This window comes from Cydia pomonella, chromosome 12 (assembly GCF_033807575.1).
Source record: "Cydia pomonella isolate Wapato2018A chromosome 12, ilCydPomo1, whole genome shotgun sequence".
NCBI lineage: Eukaryota > Metazoa > Arthropoda > Insecta > Lepidoptera > Tortricidae > Cydia > Cydia pomonella.
The window spans coordinates 9378872-9402825 of NC_084714.1; the positions used below are offsets into that span (position 1 = coordinate 9378872).

At 37.0% G+C, this 23954-nt stretch overlaps 1 protein-coding gene across 7 annotated transcripts in view; it reads right to left on the reverse strand.

Annotated features, from left to right (window-relative positions):
- The window catches only part of LOC133523460 (heparan sulfate 2-O-sulfotransferase pipe), a 94073-nt gene that overhangs the window by 24982 nt on the left and 45137 nt on the right, over positions 1-23954 (reverse strand). For 6 of the 7 annotated variants that reach the window (XM_061859053.1, XM_061859052.1, XM_061859051.1 and 3 more), the window contains one exon: positions 19331-20541. In XM_061859053.1, the coding sequence (XP_061715037.1) occupies positions 19331-20453 (1123 nt within the window). In that variant the 5' untranslated portion in view covers positions 20454-20541. The remainder of the gene's footprint in view (positions 1-19330; positions 20542-23954) is intronic. The other variant, XM_061859054.1, reaches the window with a different exon arrangement.

Below are 23954 nucleotides of genomic sequence, written 5' to 3' on the forward strand. Positions count from 1 at the left end.
GAATTAATTAACAAGTATGAGACAGAATTAAATATTATTTACGTATTCTGAAGTGTTTTTCTTTAGTGCAGTAAAAATGCTGTGAAGCGCCTATTTAATACGAGTCCAAAAGATCAAACAGTAAACAATGAGGAGTAAACGGACAAGCGGAAGAACAATGTATAAAAACCTGATTTAAGTAACCGGTAAAAAATGGCGAAATATGCGGCAAATTATATTAAACGTATTCGTATTAGGCAGGTTCAACTATATATGAATTGTAATTATAAATAGCATTTCGTGTACTTTAAAGCATTATACTATTAAAACTACTCCATTAAGGGGCGAAAGGCCGCGTAATAGTAGCAAGAAATTGAACAATAACCATCTGCTTCCCATTAGAGTCCAAACTAGTAAGATCTTCCTAGCGAGCACAAAAACTTCATAGTGACTTTGCATGATAACGTCCGTCGAATAAAATAAATAAGACGGCTTCTTTGATATCATAGGTGTAATAATAATATCGACGAGAAAAAGTATGACGAATCTAATGTAGCCTACGTAGCGGGTCGTATCCGGTCAAGCATCTTATTGTGAAGCAGGAGCGCGACTCAAAATTGTATTTAGATCACTTGTGTCATCGCAAACCTCGTAACGTAGCTGGCATATACTTATGCCATAGCTCTTCTAACTTTTGGGTTTGGGTTTTGTATTTCGAAAACAATATTTGACATTTCGTGGATGACTCCAATTTTCACAAAACTTAGTTATCGTTAACGTCCTTAATTTTGTCGAATTTCGTTATTCTAATTTCGTCATGTTGTGAAATAGTTTTAAAATAATAAAAAGCAAGATACAAGACAGAGCTAAGCGCGATCTATGTAGGTATCTTCGAAGAAATAATTGATAGTTTAACTGCTCCATCATTGATTTAGCCGATACCTCAAAGCCGTTGCGTTGATCTTAATCGATGACGACTGTTGAATATGGGTCTATTCGCTGATTAACATTCATGATAAATGACTATTATGGCGAATGACTATGCCCCGGGTAACCCCTGCTATGATGTCTTAATGGTTCATTCAATTTTTGAAATGTTCTTAATCTTGATTGTGAATAGAGAGTAATGTCTAAATAGCATATTTAACCCCGTGGGTTAATAACTGCAAATGTAGAGCTATAGAGACATTTGCAAACGAAATAATGTAAATTCGTAGAAAATTATGATGGACGTTGCGTGTTGATGTTAATGAAATTCATTTGCTGCCTAATGATTACAATTAGGAGGCGCGCGCCGCAAATCTTATTAAGCCGTAGCCTCAGGTGAGTTGGCGTGTTATTCCAAAATATTCCAGTCACAAGAACGTTATCGTATGAATAAGTACGCGACCTCTCAGATTACCAATCTTCGGAAAAAGGAAAACCTACCCTGAAGTAAAAGTAAGTAGTTTACTCGTAAGAGAATGTAGGTGCAAATAAAATCATGTAACTCATCTATTCCGCCAATGATATGATTGAATTTCAATACCTACCTAAAAACAGAATTGTTTATACTGATTGTGAGGTCGAAGTTACACGACTTGATACCTATCTAAATGTTGAGGCTCGAACGGACGTGTGAAGTAACTTCGCATGATTCAGATCTCTGAAGACATTATCTTCGTAACCACGTATAATTACGCTGTACCTTGAAAAAATCTATACAGCTGATCAGTTTACAGGGGAATTAATGCCCACTGATGGCCGTGTAAGGCCGATAGGCTCGTTTAATTTTATCTGACGGACAGCGGTTACTTTGGTTTGGTTTATCTGCAGGGCATCCTTCGGTTACGGGACTCTAATAGAATGGAACAATAAAAGTGCGACGAATATGCTTAGCGATAGTTTGACTTCAAAGAAACAGTATATTGGAAGAGAGTGTCGGATGATTTTAACTGTGTATAGTAGCGTAGCGGTTTTATTACCAATCTTTAATAAATTTTTGTTTTTACTAAATCATGCTAACAAACATACAAGCATACTATATTTGGTGGGTGTCTTTATTTCCGATAATATAGAAATACATGTCATACTCGTACACGAACTCTATCATGTAATTTGAATACGTTTTAAGGTAAACATTAACATATTATACCATAATCTCCGAAACTTATTAAAATAAGAACAGAAATCTACAATGGAATATCTCACCAATATATATATGTATACTTAAGTTTTTTTTTTGTTTCTGTTATAATATGTAATTTGTCTCGTTTGTGTTATTTGAATAAAAAAATAATAATTATATTCTAAACACTTATGGTAAGGAAGAGAAATTGGTCTAGGTAACTAACTACGGTAAGGGGTATTTATCTAACCATACAGTACCTTATAATTACAAACGGTTTACGACGACACCGACTATTTTATAATATCACATTTCATTCCGCCATCATACGAGTAAGAGCAACTAATGTTTTTGCACGTACGTAATGAGCAAAGTGCAGCAAATGAAAACTCTCACACTACCCGTCAGCAGCCGTCAGACATCCAAGAAGTTTGATCACATCTTAAAGATGTCATACCAACATGATATTAATCTCCTTGGTTCCCTCTTGCACTGACATAACTTTAGTGAACTAGACACGCTGAGTTTAAAATCATATTGCTGTAATATTTTCGATATTTAAATATGCCTCCGCCCGTACAAAGTGTACAAGAACTGCAGGATGTCCAGGGACAACTTTTTACATTTTTAATTGAACCTCGTCTGTTCCCTTAATTGGGCCCACATTCTGTCTTCGGAGAAGCTATCCGCTAACTCCTAGATGTACCTAACAAACGTTTCGTACTGCGGATGGAAATATTCCTGTTCCTTGATGATAAATAAATTTAATTTGACTCGGTAAATAGCGTAATTAGGGGTTTCAATAAACTGCAAAAACAGTGAAAAAACGAGCTAACGACTGCCATCTCTAGGTCTTTAAAGCAAACGGGCAATTATAATTGGTTGTTTACAATGTTTACATTAAAATTACTTGTAAGAGCAGTAATAATTATTAATCGTTGCAATTTTAAGGCTAAGTTTGCTTTACTCAATAAGTCGTGTTGTCCTGAAGCGATAAACGCCACAAAGCTAAAGGCTCAAAGCTGTGCATAATCGAGATTGTATCGGAGAAGGCAAAGATGTACATTATTTATGCTTTCACGTTGAAGATAGTGCAACGTCAGCGTCCGGTAGCTCCCGGCGAATTCTACTCATAATAACATTCTTCCGATGCACAAGTCTATTTAAATTAATTGTCAGTATAATTAGAAAATAATCAATAAGTTAAAACTACTGTATGTAGACACGCTCGGGCGGTCAATCAAATCTTTTATCTGCTTGATCAAATGCTGAATTAAAGAGACCGAATATTCTACCTATATATTATTATAATAATAGCTCAATTTTTGGGTACAGTTAACTAAATTCAACCTTAGGCCGCTACAGAGCGTCTAAGTCAAATTGTAAAGTACATACCCACATAATGTATAATTGTCTATTTGACTAAATAGGGGTTTAATCGTGCTGAATTTGAGCAAGATAAAACACCCCTTTTATATATTATTTATATATGTAGTACTTTCGCTATGCTTAAGATCACAATGCATGCTTTATAGGGCTGTCATTTAAATTGCAAACAGTTTTTACTTTACGATAGTAAAAAAGGGTTTGCACAAGACGTATAAAACCGGCACTTATCCTTCATTCTGTGCTAGTGGCTGATGCTTCAGTGCCCTATAAATTCCTCGTGGGAACCCATTTGCCCATTATAACAGATAATCATCGCGCAAGCATCCATCAGAAGCTTAACCATTCGCAAAAATAGACCAAGAAGCTAACTACACTGTTATTTTATGCACATTTCTTATTAAACCGTTAGTGCTTTATTATAATAATTCATACGGATAGGTATTACTCAGAAGCGTAGTTTATATGTATTTATAATTTATGGATATTGCAAATGTTATAATTATCAAATGAACGACTAAGCTAATCATAGCGTACCTATCTAATGAAAACGGTAACACGTCATTGGTGTAAATGCTCCAGGGTTTATGGTGGATGTTTAATATGGACGTATATATATATTATAGTCAAGGTGTACACTATAGAATAGCCATGCTTTGTGGCATAAACTAACGTCACTATCTGTACGTTATTTTTTAGTGGCTACACTACGGAACCGAGTTTATAATGAAATTTGACGTAGGTATAGAAAATCGGAGCCAGGGATAACACAGACACAGCAAGTATACATGTCTAGTATGGTAACTGACAGCGCTGTTATAAGAAAATACTGAATGTCGCGCTTCTCAGCTTTTGCGAATAACTGACAGACCGATATCGTTCGGCGAATTGTTAATCAGAGGGCCCCTTAAGAGAGAAAACGAAACATTTACACTCTAAACTTAAGTACAAGTAAGATACATTAAGAGGGAATTACACCACGTGATCGTCCATACATAAAGAGAAAACGTTTTTCCACTTCTAAATATTTTCCATTCTCCATGATTTTCTAGTATGTTAAAAAGTAGGTTTTTAGGTTTAAAGGATTTCCTTTGTTTTTCAAAATTTGCAGTACAAAAAAAAAAAAAAATGTTGGGAAGAAATAGCTTTGCAATTGTTGTGTTGGGAGCTTAAATACCGATCCGAAATAACGGTATTTTTTGTAGGAAATTCCATTTCGGGAGAAAACGTTTTCCATTAATTAAATCTTAACAAATCACACAATTTGATTTTGATGTCGATCGCTTCAGCATAATATATTCTAGGTTTATAGACTTCGATTTATAAAAAAAATTAAAAATATATATTTACTTCCCTCTTAAGTTTTCTATACAGCGAAGTAAACGTAACGTTCCTCTGATGACGGAAGACGTAAGTATTCGCACCTGTTACTTTTTGCTACATTCTACATAAGTACCGGCGAATTCCTAAGTAACGTAAAACGCTATGTAATATCTTCACATACAATTTTTCCAGCTTCCGTGAAGAAAGTGTATAATTGGCGATTAAAATTGGAGAAAAAATATTTTCTTGTCGTTTAGAACATGTTTGTTATGTATTCGTTTAGAAACATGTCTACTATGACGTAATTGATGGGTTTCGGTTGCATATCCAAACAGAATTGAGCAGAAAACGAATTAATGTCGATATGCTCATTTTAACTATTATGGATTGCAGAAGTTCTTACAGAAAGTCAACCATAGTTGTAAGGCACGCTTAATTAAAATAGGTTATTCTCAACATGTTCAATAAAATAGTGAACGTTATTTTTTATGATTATAGTACATATAGCTAGAGTGCGTGTTCAGATATTTTTGAGTACTTACATCACATAACCGCACCGATATAATATATCTGATGGCGACTGTACATGCCTATATGTATGCATCTAAATAGATATTGGTATATCTACTACACACAGGTGCACTATACGAAGGAATGGAATTTATTCAAACAAGTGGGTATGTACTTTTGCTCCTCGCTATACAGAAACTGTGAGACAATTCGTGCTCGAGCCGAAATGTGAAACATATATTCCATAGGTAATTCAGCGTTCTACAATTAAATTTGTAAATTCAATCCCTAAGGAAGTGAAAATGGAATTTAATAGTTATCAGGGCAGAGGCTCTTTTTAATACCATGACGGTGGCAAACAAGCATACGGCCCGCCTGATGGTAAACAGTCACCGTAGCCTATGGACGCTTATAGGCTATTTTACAATTAAAATAGTAAGGATTACAAATTGTCAGTTATCAGTGCAGACTATGTACAAGGATGCTGCTGAAATAGATAGTAAATTAATAACGTTTTATTATAAATAAAATTCTATACTCAGGAATGTCACATCTTTTGAATTAGACATATTACACTACTGTTTAAATGTCGCATATCTGTAGAAATAATTGTGCAAAAACGTTTAATTGTGTTTCATAGTGTAATACGTGCGGAAATGTTTTTCTGACAGCTATGTAAAAACTGCGCTCAACAGGCGCTGTCAGTAATGACCTAATGGGGTTTTAATGGTCCAATATTTTATATGAGGATGGCAAGGTTATCCGGGAGTAGTTCGCATTATTCTGAACAATTTGCACCTTAGAATGACTCGGTTCATTGTCAACGTTGTCTTTATACAATTTTTCTCACATTTACATAATGTTCGCCGGAAAGGCAAGGTAATTTGATATATTTACGATAAAAGTGTTTTTATTTTAAAATAAGATAGAAGTTAGACTCGATTGTAAAAAGTATCGAAAGTTTCAGCGGTTTGTTTTATCTATTCGAAAAAAAAAAAGTTATAGATAACATCTTTCTAGGGGAACGAAGTTGTAGTGAAAAGTAAAATGGAAAATTCGGGATATGACCGTCATATTAATACTGGCCATACCACCACCTACACACGTAAATTCGGTATTCTTCATAGATTTTAACACCAGGTTCTTTTTAATTTCAGCCCATGAACATACACATAGGCCTAGTATCCAGTATGTGTACCCATTCTCCCATCTTTATAACTATAGTCGACCTATCTGACCTAGTGGGTAGTGATCCTACCTATGAAGCTGATGGTCCCGGGTTCGAATCCCGGTAAGGGCATTGATTTGTGTAATGAGCACGGGTATTTCTAATAAGTGATGGGTGTTTTCTATGTATAAATATAAGTATGTATTTATCTATTTAAGTATGCATATCGTCGCCTAGTACCCATAGTACAAGCTTTGCTTAGTTTGAGGCTAGGTTAATATAGGGGCTGTGTAAGATTGTCCCAAAATATTTATATTTATTTATTTCATTTTCTAGTAGGTAGTAGCAGAATATACCCAATTGGATTCCATTTTAGTTTCGAGATTTCCAATAACGAGTGTACACGGAAACACTGCAAGTTCGCCAGGTTAACTGATAACAAGGGACAGCTAACGAGCTACAAGTGGTACGCCAGCCTATCCCCTACCACTACCTAAGCGATAGAAACCCATTAGGATTATAAACTACCTACTTACGGCAAACATCGCCTAGCTCATTTCAACTCAACTTTATAGCCAATAAACTTTACCGTAGGATCGGTAGAAGTCGTACAGAGATGTCATTATATAATTACTGCGACGAGTCAATTATTACATCTTATTGGACTTTCTAGGAAAACGATAAACATGTTAATAAGAAACAAACATTTGAAGCTTAATACTTTCCGCGTTAAGCTCAATATTTAAACAGTTAGTTATTCTCTCATTTTTATGTACGTGCTTGTGAAACCTGCGACATCTGATGTGTCGTACTGGTTGACACGAACATTTCTACAATAAAACCAACTAAGCGTCACTTTGACCAGCAAAAACGTGAATTTCCAAGAATGATCTGCGCCGCCGCCGCACGTACTACAGAGAAACAGCGTTGCGGTGAGAGATTTCACGGGAGTGCTCTATGCCACGGTAATGACATTTAGAGGCGTGACTGGTCGCAGCCGAGTACCGTACTGCGACCACTGGCTGCACGTCGGTAATGTTCACAGGTAATTCTAACATCGGATATACGTGGTTCATTTCATACTGTGACAACTTGAGACCCAACATCCAGTAATAACCGGGGGGTATTCTGTAATGAGAATTTGACATATGAATTAATATTCAGTTTCAATGGGAGTCATAGGTTGGTTCGTGCATTTTGCCTTCGGCGCATGCGCGAAATAATTTTATGGTATGAACCAATATTAAGGGTAATCTTGTGTTTTTACTCTGCATGACAAAATACAAGCCATTGTTTATTCAGAAACGAATAGCAACAAATTTCAAAAAAACGTCACTGAAGATAGAGAATGGCTTTAGGCGTTTAGTTCCCATTTTGTAATTTTTTATTTATTTTTGCAATAAAGTTTAAAAAACATTAATAAATAAATATAGATACGGACGATAAAGTGCCAAAATATGTATAATAAGGTCGTGTATACATATGTTTGTAAGTACCTATTGGGACCGTGCGAAGTGCATGGTGGGGGTAAGTAAAGCGATCCCAGCGCATAAGGTGGTAAAAATTTGAACTAACTGCGGATAGCGTCTTTAACATTTCGTACAATTATATGGCTCGAAATGAAACTTTGATTTACGATTACTCCTGAAATATTCATTTAAATTGTATGGTGTAAGGGATCATTGTAATCTGTATGAAATGCTTAATATAACTGAAAAAAAAAAATGAAAATGAAAAATGTTTATTTGGGTAACAAATAAATTACAATTATAATATAATGGCTGGAGTTTCCTAGTAGATGAATATATACATCTGTGTCAGGAAACCCCGCTCTTCCGTTTGAGGTTTACAATAACTGTTTCCTAAATAAACTAGGTACATATTTGCAAACTGAAATTCATAGTGCATAATGACAATTTCACATTACATGTGTGTGTGTGTGTGTGTGTGTGTGTGTGTGTGTGTGCGCGCGCGTGCGTGCGTGCGTGCGTGCGTGTGCGTGTGCGGATGTGTGTGTGTGTGTGTGCGTGAGAGATTGTTGGATAATTGTTTATTTTGAAAAGCGTATAACGTGTCCTTGTAGTAAAGCCTCTGTTTCATCATAGTTTAGATTTTTAAGCCACTGCATAAGGTTTTTTCTACAATCAAAAAATGTCATCGGGTATATATTTGTTTCCGTGTTAACTTTATTGTACAGATAAGCGGATTGGTATGAGAACTGTCTTTTTGCAAAAACGGACTTGCAGGCAGGTGAGGGCGCTATATTAGTGTTTCTTCTACGATTTTGGGTGACGGGTTTATTGTTAAGTATAACTAAACATATTTATTTTGATAATTGTTAATAATGTATCCATGTAAATAGCTTTGCAAATGCCACATACCTATTACGTGATCTTTTTCTAGAAGTTAAGAATGGATATAGTAAGTTATCCTTAAAAGATAGACATTTAACATCGCGGACTTTTTTGTAGACCTATGAATGAGAAACAACCCCACCATACATTGTGTTGTTATAGCTCAAACGGATTAGGCAGTGTTTTCGATTAAAGCTCCTAGCCAGCGTGATTTTGTTCCGACAACATCGTTATATTTCAAACAATTTACACAAAACCTTAACAAGTTGTATACTTAAGCCTTCCTCAAGAATCAGTCGTATGAAAGTCGTATGAAAATCTGTTCAGTAGTTTCTAGTTTTGGAGTAGTTTTATAAGATGTAGAGAATTGACGTTTTCCCCTAGACTTGCGGACACTAGGTTGCGTGACAGTCGTGCACGCTCCCAATAGTAAAACAGTTTAGGAAATATTAATATTTTACTCGTACACATATTTAGTAACCGAAATGTTCTCACTTTTTTACTAAAAAGCTCTAGGGTCAGCCATCGTGGGATTACCACAAGCCTTAATATATTTCTAGGAATAACCTTAAATAACACTGTTATTTCACATTCCCAGGCATCACTACATAGATTGGAAATCAATCTCAGTTGTATTCAAATGCGCCTAATACGGAGCCGTCTTGTCTAGATGTCATCGCCATGGCAGCAGATAACAGAGTCACGAGCTTTCCGGGTCCAGGCCCGGCCCTGGGGCTCCGGGGCCCGGGCCGTGCCGGCCACGGGCAACGACCGCTCTCTATGTACAATGGGAAGGACTACATCAGTTTACATGTTGAGATAGTTCGCTGTGCTCCCTAGTTGACATTAGCTTGCGGGCGAGACGGAGCTTATGCAAAATTGCAAACAATTCATCGAGATCGTACTGAAGCTCAAAGCATATGTATTCATAGAAATAGTTTTAGAAAGAAACTACCGCGAATAAAATGCCCGTCAATAAAATCATAGACCGATGCAAAATAAAATTTATCGATTTCACAATATTTAAGCGATCTAAAGTTTTTTTTGCCATTTTACTGGGCATTTTCATGTTAAAATGTAGATGATATTTAAAACGAACGGTTGACAACTTTCTTAACACTTACGAACTATGTCAAATGCAAAAAAAATACACAAAACTGACAGTTAATGTTAACTAATTGAATCAAATCCCCAATAATAGTTAAAAAAAATAAAAGCTCTTGATATTTAGGTGATTTGATGAAGTAAATTTCCCTCCAATGTAATAAATCATTTTTTATAACCAGTATTGGCATAAAACAGTTATATATCCATTCTAATGCTTATTAAACTGATTATGTAAAAAATAGTATGCACTTTCATAATTTCATTTCATCATTCAGAGCTATTCAGTTTGATTTACAACATCTGATGTCATATCAGATTAACATGTCAGATAAGACTTTCTCCACCTCACTAAATGAAGTAATTCATCAAGTGTTGCATCGCCCGTGTAGCACTCACATTCATTGCACGTGCTTCATCATAATATGGAATATTATGCGGACGCTTTCTGATCTTATTTATAAGGAATGTGCGCAGTATTTTCAGAAAGAAAATGTAATAACTCTCCAACAATGAACAGGACCGTTCACTTTGAAAGTAATTGCTCTATTTCTGAGCTTTCTATCGCAAGGGGTTTTATTTATTTTCCAGGTGAGATTAGACACTCAATTACAGTAACCGCGAAAGTCGCGGCTCGTTCCCCGTAGCCCTAATGGTCCTTGGAACACTAAGTATTGTGTGCCGCCTATACCGGATATGGCATGTGAAAAATAACACGGTATCCTCGTTAGGTCGGATAAAGAAAATCGTGTGATCTTAACAACAATAACACTGACAGTAACAAAAACAACATGGCCTTAATTAAAGATCTCTATTTAACATAATGACGAAGTACACGAACAAAAATGATAAAATAACTAATTAGGGATCATTTCGACACTGAAGATTCGCTTCTCTTCCGCTTTATGTCAATGAGTTGGTTATGGCCTTAAGCCGTGTGCGACTTTGTGTATTGGCAACTGGTGACATCACATAATACTATACATATTATATTTGTAAGACTTAATTCGCATTACTGTCTTGGAAAAATACAATACAGCAGATAATCTTATTATCATATTAATTACATTTCTCCTAATGTTTTTTAAATAGCAAAATTGTACAGTCCGCCAGCGAAACCGTCAATTACCGTCCACTACTAAAATAAAACAGCCAAGTCGCCAGGTCTATCATCAAAGAAGTCGAATAATACATCTGAAGATTCACAGCCTTCCTCATTATGTGAATTAGTAATGACCTTAACATCGTGACAATGTTACGTCGTTAGATCGTGTAGACTCGGAACTCCATGGTGATCTTGAGATGTATTCAGAACAGTGGCGTGAGCGTAGGCCCGTCGAGCTCTTAGAAAAACAGCCTAAAGTGACCGTTATCTATAAAACTCGAAATACATGTAGGGCTGTAACTGTGACGCATCTACAGATTCGCTTCCCATATGATATGACAGATGCAAAAATTATGAAAAAGACGCCACAAGCCATCACAGAAAAGATCAAGAGGTAGGCCTTAGAAAGATGAGGAAGTACACCAATAGGGGTATTACTGCAATGTTATGCCATCAGAGTACGAGAACATATTGTAAACCATAGAGTAACTTATTATACATACTAAATATGCCTTTTGAACAGTTTTCACTATGAAATGTCATCAACGCAGTTTGTTTACAGAGAGCCTATCGACAAAACGCGAAAATCGAAATTTCGTTATTTGCTTCTATATCGCTCGAATATGCAAGTAAGAGGCAGATAACGAAATTTAATTTTTTGTATTTCGCGGTAGGCCCTCAGTATATTGTAGTGGCATTCTCTACGCAGAGTTTTGCGTAATATTCTCTATTGGAGGAAGTTTGCTAAAGATTGTGACAACTTCAGGAAGAGGTCAAGACTCACAAACAATCTTACCGCATACAAAAAAATTTCTCCTCAGAAACTTGCTTCCTCTATCTTATTATGTATTCATAATTGTGTCCTGTAGAATCACCAAGATAAAACCAACGTGTATTTTGGGTTTAAGAACTTTGCGTAATCGTACTATGATATAGTATGGGGTTCTCACTTATTATATCGGTTCGGAAGATGCCCTTTACCTTACCGTGCTCTGTACCTTAGCGATGGGAATGATATTCTTGAGCGTGGTTCAATGCCGGCCGCCGCGGGCGCAAGCACTGCACCAATACAATATGGCTATTTTCCGGCCCTTTTGTTTGTTTCTCCTTTTGTAATAATGCTTAGAATAATGCGGATACAGGGAAGACATAGTTTATAGCTTAGTCGAGTGCGAGGTCAACGTATCGCAGTATGCTGCCTTTTGGAGATAGGAATTTACAGCTGCCATATAACAACATACAAATATGTTGTACTTTTTATATACATAAACGCTGAAGGTAAGCTTACTGTTTTGTAAGAACAAAATATAATAGAAAAAAAAACCATCTAACAATCATAGAGTGGACATCAAATGCTCGCTTCTAAAGTATTTTGATTAGGACGGATGCGAGACTGCGATTATTCGCGGCTCGACAATGTGGTCCGCTCCATAATGCACCGGACAATAAATCCTAATCTCTTGCGCATGGACACCGTGCGCGGTAACGGGACTGGCGTGGCGTGGGCACGCACGGGCTCGCTCCCTTTAGATACCTAGGTACTATTAATCTTATCACTTCCGCCAAAATGTAAAGGTTTAAATGTCACTTAAACTACAGTTGCAAGATCTACCTAAAAAAAACTTGCAGTACGTACTAATAAGCTACGGCACCCTGCGATTCTTGTGATAAGGTCGATATCGAGAGGACCCCATGCTCGTTCACCGAGCCACGGCAAAATGGTCGGACTACGCAAAGAAGGTTGTTCCCAAAAATAGTTATTAGTTTTACAAAGGGGCAAAGTTATTCTTTAACTTGATATTAATCTCTGATATTCATACCGATATAGGTAATATTGGTAGCGAAGCGAGCGAAAGATTCCAAAATTGAGCGTTGGGAAGGTTTTCACGAGGGTTAAACAAAATTTTCAACCAATTAAAACAAAAACCAACGCGAGGAATACTAACTGTAAAACATTACAAATATTTATCATTCAAAGAAACGCGATTAAACATTTATCAATCAAAATCATCACAAAGTCAATTCCACCTGCTAACACGAGGAAACAACTCAAAATTTGTATGAAATTACTTTGTCACTCTTGTAGATTAAATGTTACTTTCTCGTCTTACGTTTCTACCTACTTGTAGAATAAAGAGATCCTTTACGAGCTGGTGCGGTGAAATAGTTATTTGTTTTACAAGGGGGTGGTACTAATATTGATACCCGAGCAATAAAAGACACGCTACGCTCGTGGTTCGAAAATTTCTTGAGCGTTCCGAGGATTTCACAATCTTTGCCACCGAGTGAAACAACATTTTGCATCATATCAACACGAGGAAAATACTGTAGGAAAATATATGTTGCAAATTAAATTTAAATTTACGCTATTCATAATCCCAAAATCATCACTTTAAAATCAATTCCATCAGCCAAGCCAAAAGAGGAAAACACTCAAAATGTGCATTAAATTATTTTTCACCACATCAACTGGTAAAGGTCCTCTTGATTGTTCAAAAATTTATGAGAAAGTTACATTTTATCCACATGTGGAGCAAAGTAATCAAATGCAAATTTTGAGTTGTTTCCTTAAGTTAGCTGGTACGAGTAAAATTGACTTTTAAATTATGATTTTGAATGTTTTTTTTTTATATTACGGTCATTTGGATTTGCTTTGGTTTGATTTTTTGGTATTTCATAGTTAGTATTTTCCTCGCATTGGTGTGGTGAAAAATTGTGTGGTCCACTCGGAGGCAAGGTTTGTTTAACCCTCGTGCCTTGAAACCCTCGCAACACTCAAGATAACACTTCTACGATCAATTCAATTTTGGAATGTTTCACTTGTTCGGGTATCAATATTAGCACGAGCTGTTAAACATCAACTTTGCCCCCGTGTAAAACAAATAACTATTGCCACTCTTGTGGACAAACTGCAACTTTCTCATCAGTTTTTGAAGTATCAAGAGAGTAATAGAGCCTTTACCAGCAGGTGTGGTGAAAAAGTACTTTTACATGTCACCAGCGGTTTTATTTACTTACAAACGAGTTAGTGTCAATTAATTAAACTTGATTTTTCAATTTGATACAAAGATAACATCAAGATGATGCATTTAATTAAAACAGTTTTTAATTTGCTTTCTAGCCAGTAGAATTCATTATTATAATAACTAAAACACAATTTCCAAGTAGTGGTTAGTTCTTAATTGGTTATGCACTTGCACTTTTTACTACCGACTAAGTGTATTGTTTTCTTTCAGTTAACCTCGTACCCATATAATTTACAAGCTATTTATTTTACGATGATGGTGATTACGACCCTAAAAAATATTACGATATTTTTTTTAACTCGAGACTGCCATGTAACAGGGTGTATTTTTAGGGTTCCATACTCAAAGGGTAAAACGGGACCTATTACTATGACTCCGCTGTCCGTCCGTCTGTCACCAGGATGTAGCTTATGAACCATGATAGCTGAAATTTTCACAGATGATGTATTTCTGTTGCCGCTATAACAACAAATACTAAAAAGAACGGAACCCTCGGCGGGCGAGTCCGACTCGCATTTGTCCGATTTTTTAAAGTAAGTTAGTCAAAAAATATAAGTACAGACGTAGCAAAAATAGAAGCAGCTTTTTGATTACTTTTTAGTAAATACGAATTATCGAATAATAATCTAGATCCAAGAGGAGTCATCTTTTTGCTCCAACGTCAAGATCTGTCCGCGAGCGCATTTATTACACGTTCGTCCATAAATACATTCCCGCGCGGCCTGCATTATTTTTGAGGGCTGACATGACTTTGCGAGTCTAGTTTTATTTATGATTAAAACATGGGATAGTTTTCTTTAGTAAACACGCAAAAGGGAAGGAATTCCACATTGTATTTTAATATTTAGATCTTGTGACAAATCGAAAATCTTGTGACACGACCGCCTTATCGCAACGTTGTAAAGAGGTCTACGTTGTCCACTTCAAAATTGAGTAATTGACCGAAGAGTAGCGAAGGTCCCCGTTTTGACTCGGACAATGTGCTGTCGTATTTACTGGACTACATATTTTTTGTGTCGTTTCGTTTTTTTTTTGTAAATGTTCAAATGGTGGAAATTGGCATAAATGACTTAAGTACCATTAGCATCTATGGCACTTAAGACCACTGTGAGTGCGCTGTGATAAAATAATTACTTTAAAAAGTTTTTTTTTTACATGTTTTAAGCTTATCAATCTTATCGGGAGCAAGGTCTACAGCTCACAGAGCTACTAGTTTTAATAGAATTAGGTAAGTAGAGTTACACCGATATCATTGTCTTTTTGATGCTGAAGCTGTCATTAATTAAGAAAAGGAGCTGAATGCCTCCAGGAATTTGCATAGTAGTATAAGTATTTATTCAGTCACCTGCAGTAATTTACGGAGTTAATATACACCGTGTTTTTATTGAATTCCGTTAACTTTGGGGTATTGGTAAGTACGTTTAAGGAAAAATTAAAAAAAAAAAGAAAATTATTTTTTTATTTTTTTTGTTATAAAATGTAATTAAATGTTGCAAATAGCGTCGTTGTTGCACGGGCATTACATTTATCTCAACCAAACAATTGAAAACTGTGACATGTCAATGTCATTTCGAACATCATTCGTCCGAGATAGTACTTACGTTTAGTAGCAAATGTATTAACCCGTACTAAACACTAATCAATATGTGAACAGGCCCTAAGGTAAGTGTACACACTCGTAAAATATTGATTATCTCCGAAATGGAGTGAATTAGAATACCGGTGTCTTTGAGAAAGTTACTTAATTTAAGCTCAGGAATGCACCCTTGAAATTAACGGAATTTTCTATGGGAGAGTAAATTTTTTTTCGGAATTTCGGGGTTAGTCCCATAATAAAAGTTGCTCAGTATGACCTATATATTCACCCCGTAAATTATTGCAGGTGACTAAATAAACAACCAAACAAAATATATCAAATTTTTTTTTTACAATTAAATTACTGTACTTTCAGTTTTGCTAGTAGTAAGTTGTGTTTGTCAATTAAAAGATATTGATGACGTGGTTCAATGGTCATTTGTATCGGTCGACGATTTTCAAACAAGCAATATTTTCTATTTCACATGACTATGTGAAATTTATACGCATGTATTATCCAAATGACCCGTGTTATGCAATCCAATGATAGATAATCATCACAAAAAGGGGTAATTTACCGGACTATATTGCACGTATCTCTACGAACCTACAATCTCGTCAATAATTGCCGTTCTACTGCAAGCCCCGGCTATAAAATGCTTAAACTATGTTACTATACTTATAATAACTAATATTTGTTACAGCCAGGCAGAGATCATAATTTTGTTCAAATCAAAGTTCAACTTGTACGTAACTGTATCTCGCTCGATTGATATACTCCACCGCAATGCAGAGATCTATTTCCTTATGTTGCGTTTTATTTGCACACTTGCGGCAGAAATAGAGCATTTTCCAATCAATGGCAACCGAGAGCGCTCAATAAGGAAGTGGGATTGGAACTTGGCGGACTGGCGGTGCACCGTCAGTCGCTGCGGGCGCCTTTCGGTACCTCACCCTATTAGTACGCCCGTATTCGTAGCGTAGCTGTACCCAGCGTTAATTAAACAGGCACCGACAATAATGATATACAAGCATTTTGTGGAGCAGTTTGTTAAACTGGTAACTGTTTATGCCGGCATAGTTAATGGTTAGAATTCATATATTCTCCTGTATAGCATCGGGACACTCCGAGAACTATTTAAGGAATTGCAAAATGCGTACATATTCCACCAGGGTAACTGAGTAGATACAATAAGTTATGAGCTTATGAGCACCGACACCCCTATAACTATAACATCACGTAGGTAGCTGGGTTGTTATTAACGTGTAATCCCTGGAGTTGCAGGAGTCCATAGGCTATGGTAACTGTTTATTTTCATGCTGGCCGTATACTTGTTTGCCACCGAAGTGGTAAACAAAAGAATATGGGCAACTCTAAAACACATGCACTTTGGTGATCGTTTATAGTCAGCGTATACGAACGAATTATCTGTGTTGACAGCAAAGCTTCGCTTCGCAGCCAATACAATGCATACTGAATTGACATACTACATATTAATATGTAAATAAAGTGCTTAGACTGACGCTTTTCATCACAGGAAAAGGCAAGACAAGTGTCAGACGCAAGCCTAGTACAGTACACTTTCCATAGTATTATGGGTTCATTAGCAAATGCGGTAAGTATTCGTGTCAGATCGGTAGCGGCTAAAAACAATTCCAACACGTTACGACACTACAGTGGGTAATAAATATCACTAAAAATTACTGTTTAGGTGTCAATGGTATTGTATAAGATGGTGTAGCAAATCAATTGTTTTGTAATAAAAACCGTCTGGCGGCATAACCGCAGTTCCCAGGGCCCGGGGCAAAAAGTTAACGACAATACAAGTCAGTGAACGGTATCCAAGTGATTCAGTGAACTCTTGGCGGGCTCCAGTGAAAGTTTGGACGAGCTCCAGAGCTTGACGGTATCTTATCATAGCGGGAAAGTTTTATCAGTGGCAACATGAACATTATATGCATCTGGAACTGTCAGATTGCTGCATATCAATGTGCTTCCGATAGGTAACGCGACATATATAAAGTAGATTTCGTTGTGATATGAGTATGTTACATTGCACGGTTTTATCCTTGAGCCCGTAGTCTTCTCAAGAGGCCTCGCCAAAATGACAATCGTTTGCGCCGTAGCGAACGAAACGCCTCTCTCTCGCACTAATAAGGAAGAGTGATTGTCATCTTGGCTAGGCCCCCTGCTGTGTATTGTCAAAAATTGGCGTAGGCACTAGCTTCTCAAAAAGTGTCCGCACGACACTAATTCACCCGGCAGTCTACAGTAAGTCAAAGCAGAAAATATACTAATGGATTCATTTGTTTAACGATTTGTGATCTTCATAGAAATAAATATTTGATCAATGAATAGACTAATATAAAATAAAATTTGTTAGATTATACCTGCTCTGTACTTATTATATTACGGAAGTACGTATATGTAATCAGGTAGAAAGCTACGAATATTATTCAGTAGAGCGTGAATGAGATATATTGCAAGTACACACGATTTCCAACTGAACTTAATTTAAGTGCCAGTATCATGGCATGGCACTGTGGAATGCGAGACTGAAGCGCCGGAGTACCTAATTAATGTGCTTTGATTGGCCGTTGCTTCTGATTACACGCGCTGTCAGCGAGATACTATGAAGTTCCATATACAGGGTGGCAAAATACATAAGGAAATAAAGAATTGAAATACGAACGAACCAATATGGTTTTTAGGGTCATGGATTTAAATGGCATGTATCATGATATGAGGCTTTAGGCAATATTTACTGTAATGAGCAGAAGTAGCTGAGCGGGTGAGGCGTTCAAAATAATCTGCACACACATTTATACTCTCTTAATCAAAAAAAAAACATTTTTTTGTCATCCAATTTACATACAGGTATGCAAATTTTCAGCTACATCGGAAACCGGGCCGTGAGTCAAATTGAACTTGCAAGTTAAATAAAAGCGTGTAAAAATATTTTAATTTCGATAAATTTAAACTCCCCGTCCGCTTAGTTATTTATGATGCTGATTATTATATTGATGATATTGACGCTTTATATGAATTTAATGATTGTTCATTTAAATAAGTACCTACCTACCAACCTGTATATGTGTTCCTAACTGAGACTGATAAGTATTTGAATGTTTGCGTTTCTTTTTTTAAACGTTTCTTTAGTTTTCAATTATCCTCGTCTTTAATTGCCGACACGGTCAATGAAACATCGCTCGGCGACTCACTAAAATAGTTTAGTCGTATTAATCGACTTAAGATATTTAACTGCCCATTTAATTCGGGCCATAAAATAAAAGATCAAGATAGAGCACATCCAGGATGGGTTTATTGCTGCTTAATTATATTCAACTTTTTGCTATGTTTTTGTAACAATAGCCGTATGTTAATACTGTATAAATAAAAATATGTATGATTGTTTTTTATTTTTTTATTAGGTAAATTAACTGGCTAGGCAATAAAGCAACGCGATAGGAAGAATATGATCTGTATGGAAAACATCGTAGGACAATCATATCAAACGTATGAATGTTTGTTTTATATTATATATTAATAAGACTAATTAAGAAGTTCTACGTATACTTAAGGAAATTACGAGTTTGTTAAAAATTTGAATAGTGAACGCGTGTGTAGGAACAGAAACAACGTGCACGACACCGCGATCAGCGTCACTAGCTCGCTGGTGCTGTAACACTTACTGTCAGTGAGGTGGTTGAAGGCAGTCACGTCATCGTTGAGCCTGCCCTCCATGCGGCGCAACTTGGTGCTCAGGTCCCGCGTGTGTAGGAACAGGAACAACGTGCACGACACCGCGATCAGCGCCACTAGCTCGCTGGTGCTGTAACACTTACTGTCAGTGAGGTGGTTGAAGGCAGTCACGTCATCGTTGAGCCTGCCCTCCATGCGGCGCAACTTGGTGCTCAGGTCCCGCGTGTGTAGGAACAGGAACAACGTGCACGACACCGCGATCAGCGCCACTAGCTCGCTGGTGCTGTAACACTTACTGTCAGTGAGGTGGTTGAAGGCAGTCACGTCATCGTTGAGCCTGCCCTCCATGCGGCGCAACTTGGTGCTCAGGTCCCGCGTGTGTAGGAACAGGAACAACGTGCACGACACCGCGATCAGCGCCACTAGCTCGCTGGTGCTGTAACACTTACTGTCAGTGAGGTGGTTGAAGGCAGTCACGTCATCGTTGAGCCTGCCCTCCATGCGGCGCAACTTGGTGCTCAGGTCCCGCGTGTGTAGGAACAGGAACAACGTGCACGACACCGCGATCAGCGCCACTAGCTCGCTGGTGCTGTAACACTTACTGTCAGTGAGGTGGTTGAAGGCAGTCACGTCATCGTTGAGCCTGCCCTCCATGCGGCGCAACTTGGTGCTCAGGTCCCGCGTGTGTAGGAACAGGAACAACGTGCACGACACCGCGATCAGCGCCACTAGCTCGCTGGTGCTGTAACACTTACTGTCAGTGAGGTGGTTGAAGGCAGTCACGTCATCGTTGAGCCTGCCCTCCATGCGGCGCAACTTGGTGCTCAGGTCCCGCGTGTGTAGGAACAGGAACAACGTGCACGACACCGCGATCAGCGCCACTAGCTCGCTGGTGCTGTAACACTTACTGTCAGTGAGGTGGTTGAAGGCAGTCACGTCATCGTTGAGCCTGCCCTCCATGCGGCGCAACTTGGTGCTCAGGTCCCGCGTGTGTAGGAACAGGAACAACGTGCACGACACCGCGATCAGCGCCACTAGCTCGCTGGTGCTGTAACACTTACTGTCAGTGAGGTGGTTGAAGGCAGTCACGTCATCGTTGAGCCTGCCCTCCATGCGGCGCAACTTGGTGCTCAGGTCCCGCGTGTGTAGGAACAGGAATAACGTGCACGACACCGCGATCAGCGCCACTAGCTCGCTTGTGCTGTAACAAAAGATAATAATTGTCACTCGATTTGCTTCATATAGAGCTTTTTGGTGGAGTTTTATATGTCAATACAATTTCAGCTATTATGAATGAAATTCATTAATAAAGTGGCCATGGTCTTTTGCAGCTGGGTATATATGCACACTGTGGTCTTTATAATGTTACGCCGTAGCAGGTTTGTATAAAATCTCTCCTTAACGACAATGTCTTTATTGGCGCTCAATAAAGTCATAAATAATATAAAAGAGAACGATATATCGCGCACGAACCAAACTTGCACCTGATGACTCGGTATGGACTCGGTAAATGGTTGAATTTACGAGCATTTTAACCGCTTTACTCGAGTTAAAATGTTATTATCGTCGTCATGAAAACCGATTAAAAAAAGTGGCAAATCTTGATAAAATCTAACTCGACCTCGATCTTTTTACAATAAGTATTCGAATGTGAAAACAACCACTAAAACTTTGTTTTAATCTGTTAAGAATCAGCCAGTTTAAAAAGACAAGTATGTAATACTTGTGAGTATTAGAGAGAGTATTAGAGAAAATTGCCTCTACCTTCCATAAAAAATATGTTAACAATTACACGTTACTAACTTTTGGCTACTTGACCAATTTTGATATTAATATCAATAAGCCCTTGTAGTAACTAACTTAGATACTATATCAAAATAACAGTCAGCCAACAATAATTTCTTCACCACGCGCGGCAAGCCGAGCCGGCGAGTAATGGCTGATCTAATGGTGATAAATAGCGTACGGGAGCGAAAACTGTGCTGATAAAGATATATTAGAAGCCATGTTATTAATATTTTCGTTATTAATGGTACGTTGTAAATATATTGAATGGTTTTGTTGTATCAAAAGATTTTAACTAGAGTTTCGTTTATATATTGTCATTTTTAGAACTCCGTACAAAACTTTGTTCATGGAGCTCTTATCAATTTGACGATTTGATTTGATGAATTACCTTCTACATGAAATCATGATGATAGGCTATTTTTAAAGAAAGTACATAAACTATTTTTGTAAGAAACTATGTCACAGTTGCTCCTCGGACAGCAGTACAGAAAATCAACAAGAAGTTGATTGACCCTAATGTGCTCAACACCTAATATTAATATGTCGTATAATGTAAGCAAAGTATAATGAATTAAGGATAGATAACAGTCCAGGAGACCGATTCTGCTCTAACAATTAAATATGTTTTATATGGTTGTTATCTCCTTTTCATAGGATGATGATACGACTCAAGGTATCATCATGAGCCATCTCACGCGCACATTGTCACTTATTGAAGTGCAAGCGAAATGCCTCATAAGACGACTCTGATTGCATTTCGTCAGCACCAATCACCGTGAGCCACTAACGCTGGTACTCACGGTCAAGGTCGTATCAAAATAAGATAATAACCATATCATATTGATAAAACAGAATCGGATTACGGGCTTTTTGCTTCGTCCGTTTGCTACAACGCGCGTAGCAAATCCGTCGCGTGTAGTTAATGTAAGTTCTAAGAAATATATGTAATAATTAATAAGGACATAAAGAAAATAAAGTAACCCATATAAACTAAAATATCTATTATATTGATTTAAATACTCGCTCTTAAAATACTAAATAGCCACTATATTATGAAATATTGCATCACAAAAAATCTAAAAAAAAAGCAAAAATATTCACACAAATTATTTAGGACGGGACGCACTCATGAACTTAGGCTGAGCCGCTACAAAAACCAAAATGGCGTTACTATGTAATTTCGGCTTGCCCACACCACTGTAATGTGTACGTAGAACACCAAACTAATGGTTACTGGTCACATGTATTAAGTCATCCCGTGATAAATCAAGTTTTTATTTGCCTTGGAGGCTTAAGCCGAAACCGGTACTTCCGATTTTCTCCCACACTTTATCATAATCATCATTATCGGTCTAAAACGCGCTTGCTATAGACATTTGATTTGCCAAGCCAGACAAAAACGGACTAAATTACAAGATAACCACATACCTACATTACATTTGAATATCTAACTATGCGCAGTACAGGCTAACTGTATATGGAGTGTTCAAATTTATACATTAAAAGAAAAGGTACAACAAAAGTTCCGCTTTAATTAAATATTTAGCGAGCATGCAGAAATTAAAATAACAAGGCAACATACATTCTCTCGACGGTACGTGTTGCGATGTGACCTACTCGTAGGTTCACGAGTAATCTATGTACTTAATCTCAACACTTAAGACTACATTTTTCAAGTCACATAGGGGTAAGTAGACTAACAATTTTTTGCCTTTTTATACATATTTGCATCGGCACGAAACATTTTCTAAAAGAAAAATGCACATAGTTGGATTACCTGTTAGTGGCTATTAATAGGGTACTTATGTAACTCTGTTGCATATAGAGGAAATAATTCTTGACATTGTAAGGCCGTCTTCCCACGCGTAATAATAAACAAGAGATCTACACAATGCAAATAACCAGCCCGGTTTAAACTATGTTAACGCTTGTTTTTACTTCCACAGGAGAGATTGAAACGAATATTCATTGCCTCAGTCAATTGTCTCATAGTTTTATGTAAATGTAACACAGATGAGTAAGAACAAAGAAACAAAAAAGGGTTTTGTCAGAAACAATGATGCGTCAAAGTAATAAACCTTCTAGTTGCGCATGATTTCGATCAGATAAAACGACAAACCTTCGAGGGTTTCACGAATGTCGATCGTCTTTTTGTGAGACCTTAACTGGACATGATGTCCTCTAGTAGAAAGCGAGTCGACCATGTCAAGCATATCTTCGGACGTGATGTTACAAATAAAAGCACATTTCCTTACGTTGCGAAACGCTCTTCAAATTCTAAATTCAATGATTGTCCATTGTTTATGAGTTTTATGACATGCATTATGTATAAGAAAGTTTGCAGAAGCATACATTTATAGATCTTATGTGTGTAATGTGTATAATGCTATTCTAAAATCGTGGCACTCTCAAAGTAGAAGTCGTTTTCGTTTCATTAACATTCCTTCAAATGATTTATAGGTACTATATATGTACTCGTACTTATATCAATAGGTAATTGCCGGTAATTTTACTATTTTAATTTGAAAACATACAAGATATCTCTAAAGAATGTTTTGTTGTCAATTAAAGAAAACTTCTCACCTAAAAACTATCAATTATTTATCACGAAACTGATTTCTTGTTAACTAAATAAGTTTACAAAACAAGGTAGCGAAATAATAGGAATCAAATTATATGTTTGCGTTGCATTAACTGTTTTTCTTTCTCATAGCGTGTTCTCATTATACGAATATTCTGAAACCGTTTTATTCGTCACGAACACTAATTCAATATTTGTGTGAATTATTATAATATTGAAATTAACCTTTATTCACTTTCTAAACG